The sequence below is a fragment of the Diabrotica virgifera genome, chromosome 8, assembly GCF_917563875.1.
Source record: "Diabrotica virgifera virgifera chromosome 8, PGI_DIABVI_V3a".
Classification (NCBI taxonomy): domain Eukaryota; kingdom Metazoa; phylum Arthropoda; class Insecta; order Coleoptera; family Chrysomelidae; genus Diabrotica; species Diabrotica virgifera.
In genome coordinates, this window is record NC_065450.1 from 64,874,171 (window position 1) to 64,886,375 (window position 12,205).

General features: G+C 32.0%; 2 protein-coding genes across 3 annotated transcripts in view; one reads left to right on the forward strand and one right to left on the reverse strand.

Annotated features, from left to right (window-relative positions):
* Positions 1-12,205, forward strand: part of LOC114331767 (probable G-protein coupled receptor CG31760) — a 923,592-nt gene that overhangs the window by 536,360 nt on the left and 375,027 nt on the right. The gene's annotated exons all lie outside the window — the stretch shown is intronic.
* The window catches only part of LOC126890606 (uncharacterized), a 107,027-nt gene that overhangs the window by 35,266 nt on the left and 59,556 nt on the right, over positions 1-12,205 (reverse strand). Inside the window, exon 2 of the mRNA XM_050659685.1 lies at positions 1,378-1,502. Coding sequence (XP_050515642.1) covers positions 1,378-1,502 — 125 coding nt within the window. The remainder of the gene's footprint in view (positions 1-1,377; positions 1,503-12,205) is intronic.

The window sequence follows — 12,205 nt, forward strand, 5'->3', positions numbered from 1 at the left end:
ATTTTATTAAAAATAATACCATAAATCGATAGAGGGACAAATTCTAAAGAAAATCTGTTATATAAAGTTATTAATATAAATCAATACTTTTTGAGTTATTAAAGATCAAAAATTTTATTTTTTTCGTAAAAAAATGCATGTTTTAAATCTGTTTTTCACGTATAACTCAAAAACTATAAGCTTTTACAAAAGTTATGATTATCACAATTAAAGATAATAAAAAATTGAATACACTCCTCACTTAAAGAACTAAACTAATGTTAATTCAAAGTGAGTTAGGGGTAATTAAATGTATATTTTTTTCGACGAGTACTCAAATCTATGTATTCAAGCCTATATAACGGGACAACGATGCATTTTATAAAATATCTGTTAAACACTTGTCAAAGTACTTTGTAATACCTATCAAATGAGCTCCAGAAGAATTTATTAGCGTCAACATTAAGCAAGTTATGATGAAAATAAGAGAACCCTCTCGAATTTTTTAGGAAAAAGTGAAAAACTAAACATACACCATTTCCATAAAAATTAAAATTTATAGTAATCCTTTACAATAATTTCTTTATATTAGCATAAGTAATGATTTTAACAATTTAATTTTTGATTTTTGATCGGTTTAAAACGCATATTTTTGAAAGACAAGGTATAATTTAAAAAAATTAGAATTTTTAATATTATCATTTTCATTTTCTTTTGATAATAACTTGGTAATAAACCGATTAAGCATTGGGCATACAAGATTAACCCATAAGTACTTAATAACCAAAGAGCTACGACCACAATGCTCATACTGTAGATGCCTGATAAGAGTCCAGCACATTCTTACATAATGTCCACTTTACTCGTATGAACGAAGCATCAACAACATTTCTGAAGAACCAAGTCAGCTGAAGAATATATTAAATTATAATTTATTTAATACAATTAATTATCTTGAAGATATACATTTATTAAAAATGTAATAATTATATTTGTAATTAAAACAAAATCAATGGGAAAATCCCAGTAATTATATTGTAATTGATCAACATCCGCTAATAACCTTCCATGGTTGATGCGGCTTTATGTAAAATACTCAATATACGTAAAAAATGATACATAAAAATTTTAGCTTTTTCTGTATCAAATATTTTACCTGTTTTACTATTTCTGTAGTGCAAAAAATAACCGAGATATAAACGTTCAAAACTTAAATTTCAAAGCTAGAATCGCGCATTGCAATATCTAAGCATTTGGTAGGGAGTGGGGTAAATTTAGTAGTAGGATATTAGTAAGGGTTGGACTAAGGAATAGTTAATACAGTGAAAAATGTAAGATTATTTTTGGCTTGTGAAAAATTAAACACTTGGTATATATAAAAATATTAATCTATCCTACCTTCCACATAATACATTTTCATCCGGTAATACGTGCACAGGAGCACAACTGATTATATTTTGGCAATTTCTGCATCTTAGTTCTCGAATAATAGAAAAAGGTATGTTGGATGGCCGTTCATTCATCTGCAACAAAGCAACAAACTGTTAAGAATATTATAATACTTTTAACCATTTACCGAGAGGCAGCTTAAGTTTTAATTTATTTTAGGGGTTACCACCATCCGTTGACATATTTTATGTTTCTTCCTTTTGGAGACTTCAGAACTCTCTGTGGTGTAACCTGTGTACACCACAGACAGACAGTACTGAGGACTCTAAAAGGAAGAAACAAAACATGTCAACTGATGGTGGTAGCCCACGAAACAAATTAAGTCTTAAGCTGTATCTCGTTACTTAATTTTACTCACATTTTAGTATAGGAAGCAAAATTTTGTTGGAGTTTTAACTAGATAAGTAAACAAAACAGGTGTAGAGTGCATGATGTAGATTCTCCCATGTCTACTATTTATGGAATTGGAAAAGACTGGCATTTATAAATTGTCATGTGGTGAATGCCCTGTGACTTACGTGGGTAGAACGATGCGACCTTTGGATACTCGTATCAAAGAGCATCTATCAAAGATCGATAAATCTAGCTTTGGTCATCATTTACTTGCATCGAAACATAGCTTTAGTCCACAAAGAGATAGTAGGATATTACACAGCATACCTAATAGTAACTATACCAAAATGAAGCTACTAGAAGGATCTAGAAATAAGTAGAGAAATGAAAAGAAACCCTCAAAACTGTGTTAACACCCAGATTCAATTAAATTGTAAATTTGATCCTATTTTTAAGAAATTTATTTAATAATTTTGGTTTAGTATACAGTATACCCAACAGTTTATGAAAGTTTTTTGAACATTACTTTTAGGTATTCTTGAGTTTTCGTTTATTTTTTACATATTTTTAAACAAATAAATATTTGTTATTTGTCTGAATTAATCAATACGATTTTTAAAAATTTTTTTTAAATAACTAGTCCAGAAAGCCACTGCGCATCCGCTAGGAAAAATATTCTAATTCAGATTTTTTGCACAATCTTACTCAAAAAAAACTCCTTTTAACAAATTTGCATGTTGCCAGGACCAAAAGGTGGTCAAAAATTTTTTGAACGTTTTTTTTTTATTTTTTTCCTAAAATTATTTTTTTTTGCATGGAAAAAAGTTTTTTTGGGTTTTTTTGATCATTCCAAACAGAAAAGGTCTTTAGTGACTTTTCTCTAAAAATGATAGTTTTTGACATATAAGCGATTAAAAATTGAAAAATTGCCAAATCGGCCATTTTTAACCCTCAAAAACTATGTGAAAAACTGAAAATTTGAATGTTGCCAAGGTAGGTAGATATTCTTTAAACATCGATTGATGAAATCCCAAAGAGCTTTTTGCAATACAATATTCAAAACTCCTTTGTTCCTTAATTACTAATCAAGCGTGCGCGACACTATTTTCTACCGACAGTATGGTGCAAATGAAAGGAATAAATTCGTTATTTCGTAAACCGGCGGCTTTAACGAAAAATCCCGAAATAGGTCGATTTTTATTTTTAAGTTATGATATTGTGGCGTATATGGTATACTAGTGACGTCATCCGTCTGGGCGTGATGACGTAATCGATGATTTTTTTAAATGAGAATAGGAGTCGTGTGGTAGCTCATTTGAAAGGTTCTTCAATTCTCTATTCAGTCATGTAATCATTTACATAATTATTTATACAGGGTGTCCTTCTACTTCTTTTTTTGTCAAATAATTTAATTTAATAAAAATTTTTTGGACACCCTGTATAAATAATAATGTAAATGTTTACATTACTGAAAAGAGAATTGAAGAATGTTTCAAATGAGCTAGCACACGACCCCTATTCTCATTTAAAAAAATCATCGATTACGTCATCATGTCCAGATGGATGACGTCACTAGTATACCATATATGCCACAATATCATAACTTAAAAATAAAAATCGACCTGTTTCGGGATTTTTCCTTAGAGTCGCCGGTTTATGAAATAAAGAATTTATTCCTTTTATTTGCACCATACTGTCGGTGGAAAATAGTGTCGCGCATGCTTGATTAGCAATTAAAAAACAAAGGAGTTTTGAATATTGCATTGCAAAAAACTCTTCGGGATTTTATCAATCGATGCTTAAAGAATATCTACCTACCTTGGCAACATTCAAATTTTCAGTTTTTCACATAGTTTTTGAGGGTTAAAAATAGCCGATTTCGCAATTTTTCAATTTTTAATCGATTATATGTCAAAAACTATCACTTTTAGAGAAAAGTCACTAAAGACCCTTTCTGTTTGAAATGATCCAAAAAACCCAAAAGAACTTTTTTCCATGCAAAAAAAAATTTTAGGAAAAAAACAAAAAAAAACGCTCAAAAAATTTTTGACCACCTTTTGGTCCTGGCAACATGCAAATTTGTTAAAAGGAGTCCTTTTTGAGTAAGATTATGCAAGAAATCCGAATTAGAATATTTTTCCTAGCGGATGCGCAGTGGCTTTCTGGACTAAACAGCTTTCGAACTCTGAGCTTGTCAAATGATATTTCTCCTAGGTTTGATTTCATCTAACTTCTTCTACACTTGGTCGAACTATAACAGTTTTGTTTTTGGGAGAATTTTGATAACTTATAATATACACGTTAACATTTCACTTCAATAGTAATAATAGTAATCTTTTGAAAATTTAACTTTAAAATTTAGTATCTTAACTTTAAATTCATTTAACCTATACATGGCTTTTTAGTCATTTTCAATTTTTTATTTAATATTTATGAATATAGAGGTCGCATAAGATTGTAGTTCCTTCTTTACCATTTTAATAAATGACAGTCTTCCTCAGCTGATCTGCTGTTCACGTGGGCTCAAAATGATCTGACTCAGCCATGTTGTCTTTATAAATTAATAAAAGAATTTAGATGTGATTCTATTCACTGTAAAGGGTTATTACCCTATATCTGTGGCTTTTGCCCAGTATTCATGTTTTTTGTTGTGTTGTTAAGCAACTGCTCTTCTATGAAGGTATTTTAAGAGGACGTAAGTTTTTCACTCATTTTTTTATATGAAAAAAATCTTATCTTAAATATGTCCTTTTAGGAAGCTCTGATGATGGCACGTTATGTGTTGAAAGTACTTAACTGATATAAAATATATTTTTTACACACTATCAAAAGTTTTTTGAAAACATACACCTGTTTGCCGTTTTGACCTACTATTTATGGATCTGCATGCCTTGCAAACATTGTAGAAGGCTCAGATTAAGGGTTGTTACCAGAAATTTGAGTTACAACCTTCTATAGTACCTACTTCTGTTCTATAGATTTCTCTTTGTTCTAATTATTTCTAAATTTAAACATTAACGATAAGATTAAAATATTTCCAACCGTGCTTTTATTACTTTAATAATAGATAACGCAATAGTTTGTAAATGGATTTAAAGTTAATAAATTGTAAAAGTTGAATAAATAAGCACACAGCACACAGCACCTTTGTTTATTGCTACAAAAAAGAATTAGTTAAGGTATTTCATTAAATGATAAACACTGGAAGCCGTGAACTTTGGTCAAATTTAACTATAATATATTAATAATAGTATATTATTAAACTAGCATGTAATGATGGCTATTACTCACGATGGTGAAGTTTGCCACACGAGCCGAAGGCAAGTGTAAAGTTGTAGTGGGAGGATATCAGTGCGGTTTCGGTCCTATTAGAACAACAACGGAGAAGATAATTACAGTGAGGCAGATCCTTGAAAAAACCCTATAGTTTGGCGTCGGCATGCACTACATATTCGTGGACTTCAAAGTAGCATACGACTCAGTCTAGAGGTAAACTTCTACTTGCTATGGTAGATTTTCAAATAACGCTTCATCTTATCCAATTAACTGAACTTACACTGTAACGGTCCCAATGAATATGTTTTTATCGTCGTATAAGTATATCAGGTCCGATCCTGTAGTGATGAATAAATTAAACGCATGTGTAATACCGCGAAATTCTTTTTTTATATCCCACGGTCTGTATATTTATCTTTTAAGTTCGTTATCGAGGCAAATTACAAAAGGATTTTGGTTATAATTTATCCAATGCGGAGTCTTAGAGTCTGAATTCTGTTTACTTTAGAGCCAGAATGTTTATACAAATACATTCCATAGTAGCGATAAGATGTTAAAGTGTCTTTGAGTCGACGTTAGTCAACAGAGCTGAGTTAACTAGGGTAGATAGAGCTGTCTACCCTATTTGTTGTCATTCGGCTTATGTGGTCATTGCATTCTATTCTTCTGTTTCTTACCCAGTTATTAACATTATATCTGTGCTTCTAGCTCTGTCCCATAGAGTCTTACCATCGATGTTTCGAAGGGTTCATCTCCGCTGTTTCGAGCAATCTTTTTTTCTCTCTGTGTCGGGTCGTGTTTCTGCCGCGTATGTCATTATTGGTCTGATGACTGTTTTGTAAATTCTGCCTTTCGTTTCTTTTCCGATATTTTTATTTCTCCATATTGATTCATTCAGGCAACCTGCGGCTCTGTTTGCTCTATTCACTTGATCTTTCACTTCTGTTTCGAGCCTTCCGTAGCTAGATAGTGATGCCTAGGTATTTAAACTCCATCACTTGTTCTATTATCTGACCTTCCAGCTCCAATTTACATCTTATTGGATCTGCTGTTATAACCATGCATTTTGTCTTTTGCGAGGAAATTAACATGTTAAATTTTCTGGCGAATATGTTGAATTGGTGCAGCATACGTTGTAAATCATCTTCACTTTGAGAGATTAGTATTGCATCGTCCGCATAGCAGATTATTTTAAGTTGTTTTTCTCCCATTTGGTATCCTTTTTTAGTTCTTATTTTTTTTATTATTTCGTCCATGATCAGGTTGAACAATAAAGGACTCAAGGAATCCCCCTGTCTTATCCCATTGCCGGCTTCAATTGGGTCAGTTAATTCATCGTCTACTTTTACTTTTATTGTGTTATTCTGGTAGATGTTTTCGATCGTTTTAATTATTCCTAGAAGTACCTCTCTCGGGTATAACAAAAGGATAAAGTCCTTTAATGTGACCCTGTCAAATGCTTTCTTAAGGTCCACGAAACATAAATATGCCGGTTTGTTGTATTCCAACGATTGCTCCTGAACTTGTCTCATTATAAATATAGCGTCAGTGCATGACCTTCCCGACCTAAAACCTTGTTGTTCTTCTGCTAATGTTATAATTTTATTCAATTTGTTTGTTATCACCTTGGATATTAATTTTAATGTTATGTTTAATAAGTTAATTCCTCTGAAATTCTCCGGGTCCAATTTGTCTCCTTTTTTGAAGAGAGGTTTTATTAGGATGCTTGATCACCATTCTTGTGGTATTCTGTTTTGTTCTATTATTTTTTGTATTAGTTTTAATAGTTGTTTAGTTAGATCTTTTCCTCCGTACTTTAGGAGTTCGTTCGATATTCTGTCCTCTCCAGGAGATTTTCTATTTTTTAATTTTCTTAATGCTTCCTTTACCTCTCCCTCCTCGATGTTTATTTCTTCGTTTGTTGTAACTTCAGGTGTTGGTGGTTCATTATCGTTGCCTTTTGGAGAACCTGGGGTTGTAATTTTTATATCTGTAGGTTTCTATTAGTAAGAATCTACATGAGTGAAATAATCTGAGAAATCTCCGCTCTTCGTTTTTCAGGAGAGTTTTTGGGCACCCTGTATGGTACTTATTATTATTGTTAGTAATATTATAAACCTGTTTCATTAATAAAGCTTAAAAGTTTTATTTGACAATACGTGAGCACGCACAAATTTTCCAGTTCAAGCAGTGTAGCAGCAGCATTTCGTTGGTCTTTTCCATTAAAAACTTTTTAATTAGATCCCTTGCTTTCGTGCAAGTGCCGATATTTTTGATTTTAGGGCGACTGTCGAATTCTGAGCTTTAAAAACTACTCGACACCCGAAGTTATTTAATTAAAGTTTAAATTTGTAGGCAAACAACTCATCCCTGTTTCCCGATTCTGGGTCGGTCGCGGTCAGGATTTACATGAGACAAAATGTGCGAAGTTCGGGAAACTAAAAATTTAGTTAGGGAGAGTCTAGGAAAATTTCCTAAGTTTCCAAGTTATCAAAACACTTTATTTTTTAAAAAGTTTAATAGTGTAGGAAACAAAGGTTGAACCTTGCAAAATGTACACAAGTCCAGTTTTATTTTTTTTCTGGTATATCAAGGGGTGCTTATTATAAGACTAACTTTTTCTGAAAAAATTTCGCCCCGGAACCTCCCTTTTCACCCCTTTAAAGGGGGTAATTTGTGGTTATTGCGGAACGTAGCCCTTCCTGTACCTTTTACAAAAAATTTCTTTTATAGAAATATGAAGAGGACTATATTTTCTACGATTTATTTCCAACAGTATCTCTCTATCCTCCACCGTTTAGCAGGGGTGGCGCCCTAAAGTTGACAAGTTTTTAAAAAAGATATTTTAAAAAAAAATTAATTTTTCCCTAACTGTAACGGAAATTAAGAAGAAATCCTACGGCAATTATTCAAAAATAATTGACTGATTTTTTAGTATAGGTTTCACTTAAGGGTAATTGCCCTTTTTTTAATTACAGGGTGTTACATTTTAAAAAACCTCTTTTTATACCATCTGAACCGTTTATGCTAGAGTAAAAAGACTTTCAGCGATTACCCATGTACTGGTGGTATTTACAAATTTGTATAATTCACCCCCATTTTTTTCCCGAAACCACCCAAAAAAAAGAAGAATTAATAAATAAAGTGATTTTCTTGGAATCCTCCACATACAATGCCCTTTATTAATATGCTTCATATATCATTTTGTGCATGTTATTATTACCCATGCATGGACACCCAAAGCGATTTCCTAGTGCAACCCCTGTAGCAAAAAAAAATTAAATAAAATGGGGGGTTGAAAATTTTTTTTTGTTTTTTGCTTTTTGATCCATATGGGCATATGCTTCATCAATAGTGCTTTTCAAAAATATATATGGTTATTGCAACATCTCTGCGGAAACCACCCCTATCCTTGAAAATATACTGCAGAAACTACCCCTATCCCTTGGCGAGCATGTTTTTACGATTTTCTCATTACCTATGCATTCTTTTTAAACAAGACTTACACAAGGTTAAAGACCACTATTTACTCTAAAAATTAGGTCCTATTCATTTTTTTCGTATAAGCAACCGTTACGGCATAGTGGCGCCGTAAACCTCATATATGCTTTGGCGGGCTCCAGTTTTTGTTTTTTTTTTTTCGTTATCTGTTCGTTTTTTTGATAAAGTACTTATGTAAAATAAAACAACACAGTGTAACCTACAAATTATGACTTATAAACATTTTACATTCTTTGCTCCCCAAAGCCACAGTGGTGGCCCAAAATAAATTTTTGCATATTTTCGCCACCTACACGCATTTTATTGCATTAATGCTACCTTAATAGCACAATATTTACCGTTAGGTGGTCGCTAAGCAGTGGCGGATCCAGGGAGGGGTGATGGGGGTGATCACCTCCACCCTCTCAAACCAAGTGATATTATATTCAAAGATTATAAAAATATTCATTTATTTTTATAGAAATTTAACAAATTGGCACCCCCCTCTTAACGATGCTGGATCCGCCACTATTGCTAAAGCATAAAATGTCATTCTTATAAAAATAATATTAATATAATATAAGTATTTCTATAAAAATAAATATATATAAATATATTTTTATTGTCTTTTTACGAATGAATTATTTTATGAATATTTTTATAATCTTCAAATATAATATCACTTGGTTTGAGAGGGGTGGGGGTGATCGCCCCCATCACCCCTTCCTTGATCCGCCACTGCTTAGCGACCACTTAGGGGTGAATATTGTGCTATTAAGGTAGCATTAACGCAATAAAATGCGTGTAGGTGGCGAAAATAAGAAAAAATTTATTTTGGGCCACCACTGTGGCTTTGGGGAGCAAAGAATGTAAAATGTGCATAGGTCATAATTTGTAGGTTACACTGTGTTGTTCTATTTTATATAAGTACTTTATCAATAAAACGAACAGATGACGAAAAAAAAAACAAAAACTGGAGCCCGCCAAAGCATATATGAGGTTTACGACGCCACTGTGCCGTAACGATTGCTTAAACGAAAAAAATGAATAGGACCTAATTTTTAGAGGAAATAGTGGTCTTTAACCCTGTATAAGTTTTGCTTAAAAAAATGAATAGGTAATGAGAAAATCGTAAAAACAGGCTCGCCAAGGTATAGGGGTAGTTTCTGCAGTATATTTTCAAGGATAGGGGTGGTTTCCGCAGGGATGTTGCAATAACCATATATTTTTGAAAACCACTATTGATGAAGCATATGCCCATATGGACCAAAAAGCAAAAAACAAAAAAAAAATTCAACCCCCCATTTTATTTATTTTTTTTTTGGCTACAGGGGTTGCACTAGGAAATCGCTTTTGGTGTCCATGCATGTGTAATAATAACGTGCACAAAATGATATATGAAGCATATTAATAAAGGGCATTGTGTGTGAAGGATTCAAAGAAAATTACTTTATTTATTAATTCTTTTTTTTTTTGGGTGGTTCCGGGGCAAAAATGGGGGTGCATTATACAAATTTGTAAATAACACCAGTAAATGGGTAATCGCTGAAAGTCTTTTTACTCTAGCGTAAACGGATCAGATGGTATAAAAAGGGGTTTTTTAAAATGCAACACCCTGTAATTAAAAAAAAGGCAATTACCCTTAAGTGAAACCTATACCAAAAAATCAATCATCTATTTTGAATAATTTCCGCAGAATTTCTTTTTAATTTCCCGTACAATTAGGGAAAAATATATATTTTTTAAAAACATCTCTTTTAAAAACTTGTGAACTTTGGGGCGCCACCCTTGCTAAACGGTGGATGATAGACAGATGCTGTCGGGAAATAAATCGTAGAAAATATAGTCCTCTTCATATTTCTATAAAAGAAATTTTTTGTAAAAGGTACAGGAAGGGCTACGTTCCGCAAAAACCACAAATTACCCCCTTTAAAGGGGTGAAAAGGGGGGTTCCGGGGCGAAATTTTTTTAGAAAAATTAGTCTTATAATAAGCATCTCTTGATATGCAAGAAAAAAAATAAAACCGGACTTGTATCCATTTTGCAAGGTTCAACCTCTGTTTCCTACACTATAAAAAATGATTTGAAATTTGACTTTAAGGCGTTACCAGACAATTGGTGTCAATAAAAGTTTTATTTTAATATTATCTTATTATTATTTTAATTTTGGAGTGTAATTTTCAGAGTCAACTCAGAATTGCATGAAAATTTGGATTTAGGTTTTACTTACCCTCCAGTTCAAAGTTGAATTTGTGCCGTTGGTTGCTTTTACTTGGGGGGTGACATTCACGCCTTGTCGGTGGTGAAATAACGCGCGTTTGAAGTAATTCCGGAAATTGATAAACTTACTAATTCTAAGCAACTCTCGTTCTATAGAGTTTTTTACGTAAGTCAATACTTTTTGAGTTATTTGCGATTGAAAATGTTTAATTTTCTACAAAAAAAAACACGTTTTCAGACAGTTTTTCGCAAATAAACTGCTCGTCAAAAGTTAGGGATATAGAAAATTCTGAGGAACTTTTATAGTAGATTTTTTCGTGAACAGATTAACGGATTCCGCTATTTTTTTATTATTTTAGAATTTTCTTTAGTATTTACACAGTTATGCAAAGGTTTACTCAAACTTTTTTTTTTGTACTTATACCGGGTGGAAGAAAAGAAATGTTTTTCTTATGTTAAGTTTGAGACGCCCTGTAGAAAGGACGAGGTACAAATGGGAGTAGATATCGAAATCGAATTGTAGTCGTATTTTTTGTGAACATTTTGTTTTTTGAATGTCCCTGATATCTTTAGGAATAAAAAAATAGACTGTTTTGTAATTTAACATGTGTTTTAACCGAAACAAAAGTTTGGGACACCTTGTAGGGAGGAAAAGGCACAAAGGTGAGTATACCTCGATATTTTGTTGTAGTCTCATATTTTGTGAATATTTTGCTATTTTAATTTCTCTGATATCTTTAATAACAAAGAAACATGATATTACTCTTTAATATCTGTTTTAATTTACGAAATACGTCACATTACACATGTGAAACATAGAAAACATATTAAAGAGTAATACCGTCTAGTTTCTTTGTTATTAAATATATCAGAGAAATTAAAAAAATAAAATATTCAAAAAATATGAGACTACAACAAAATATTGGTGTATACTCACTTTTGTGCCTTTTTCTCCCTACAAGGTGTTTGAAACTTTTGTTTCGGTTAAAACACATGTTAAATTACAAAACCGTCTATTTTTTGTTTCTAAAGATATCACGGACATTCAAACAACAGCATCTTCACAAAACATAAGACTACAAAATTATTCTGATGTATACTTACATTTATACCTCGTTCTCCCCACAGGGTGTCTCAAACTTAACACAAGAAAAACATATTTTTTTCTTTCATCCGGTATAAGTACAAAAAATAAGTTTGAGTAAACCTTTGCACAACTGTGTAAATACTAAAGAAAAGGCTAAAATAAAAAAAAAATAGCGGAATCCGTTTGTTCGCGAAAAAATCAACTATGAAAATCAGCAGAATTTTCTATATCCCTAACTTTTGACGAGCAGTTTAACTCAAAAAGTAAATATTTTATCGAAAAACATTTTGCTATCAAAATACAGCAATTTCCAAATCGAATATTTCAACGTGAAATAACCAAACATTAAATTTCCGTTAAATTCCCTTCTATAAAAAACGG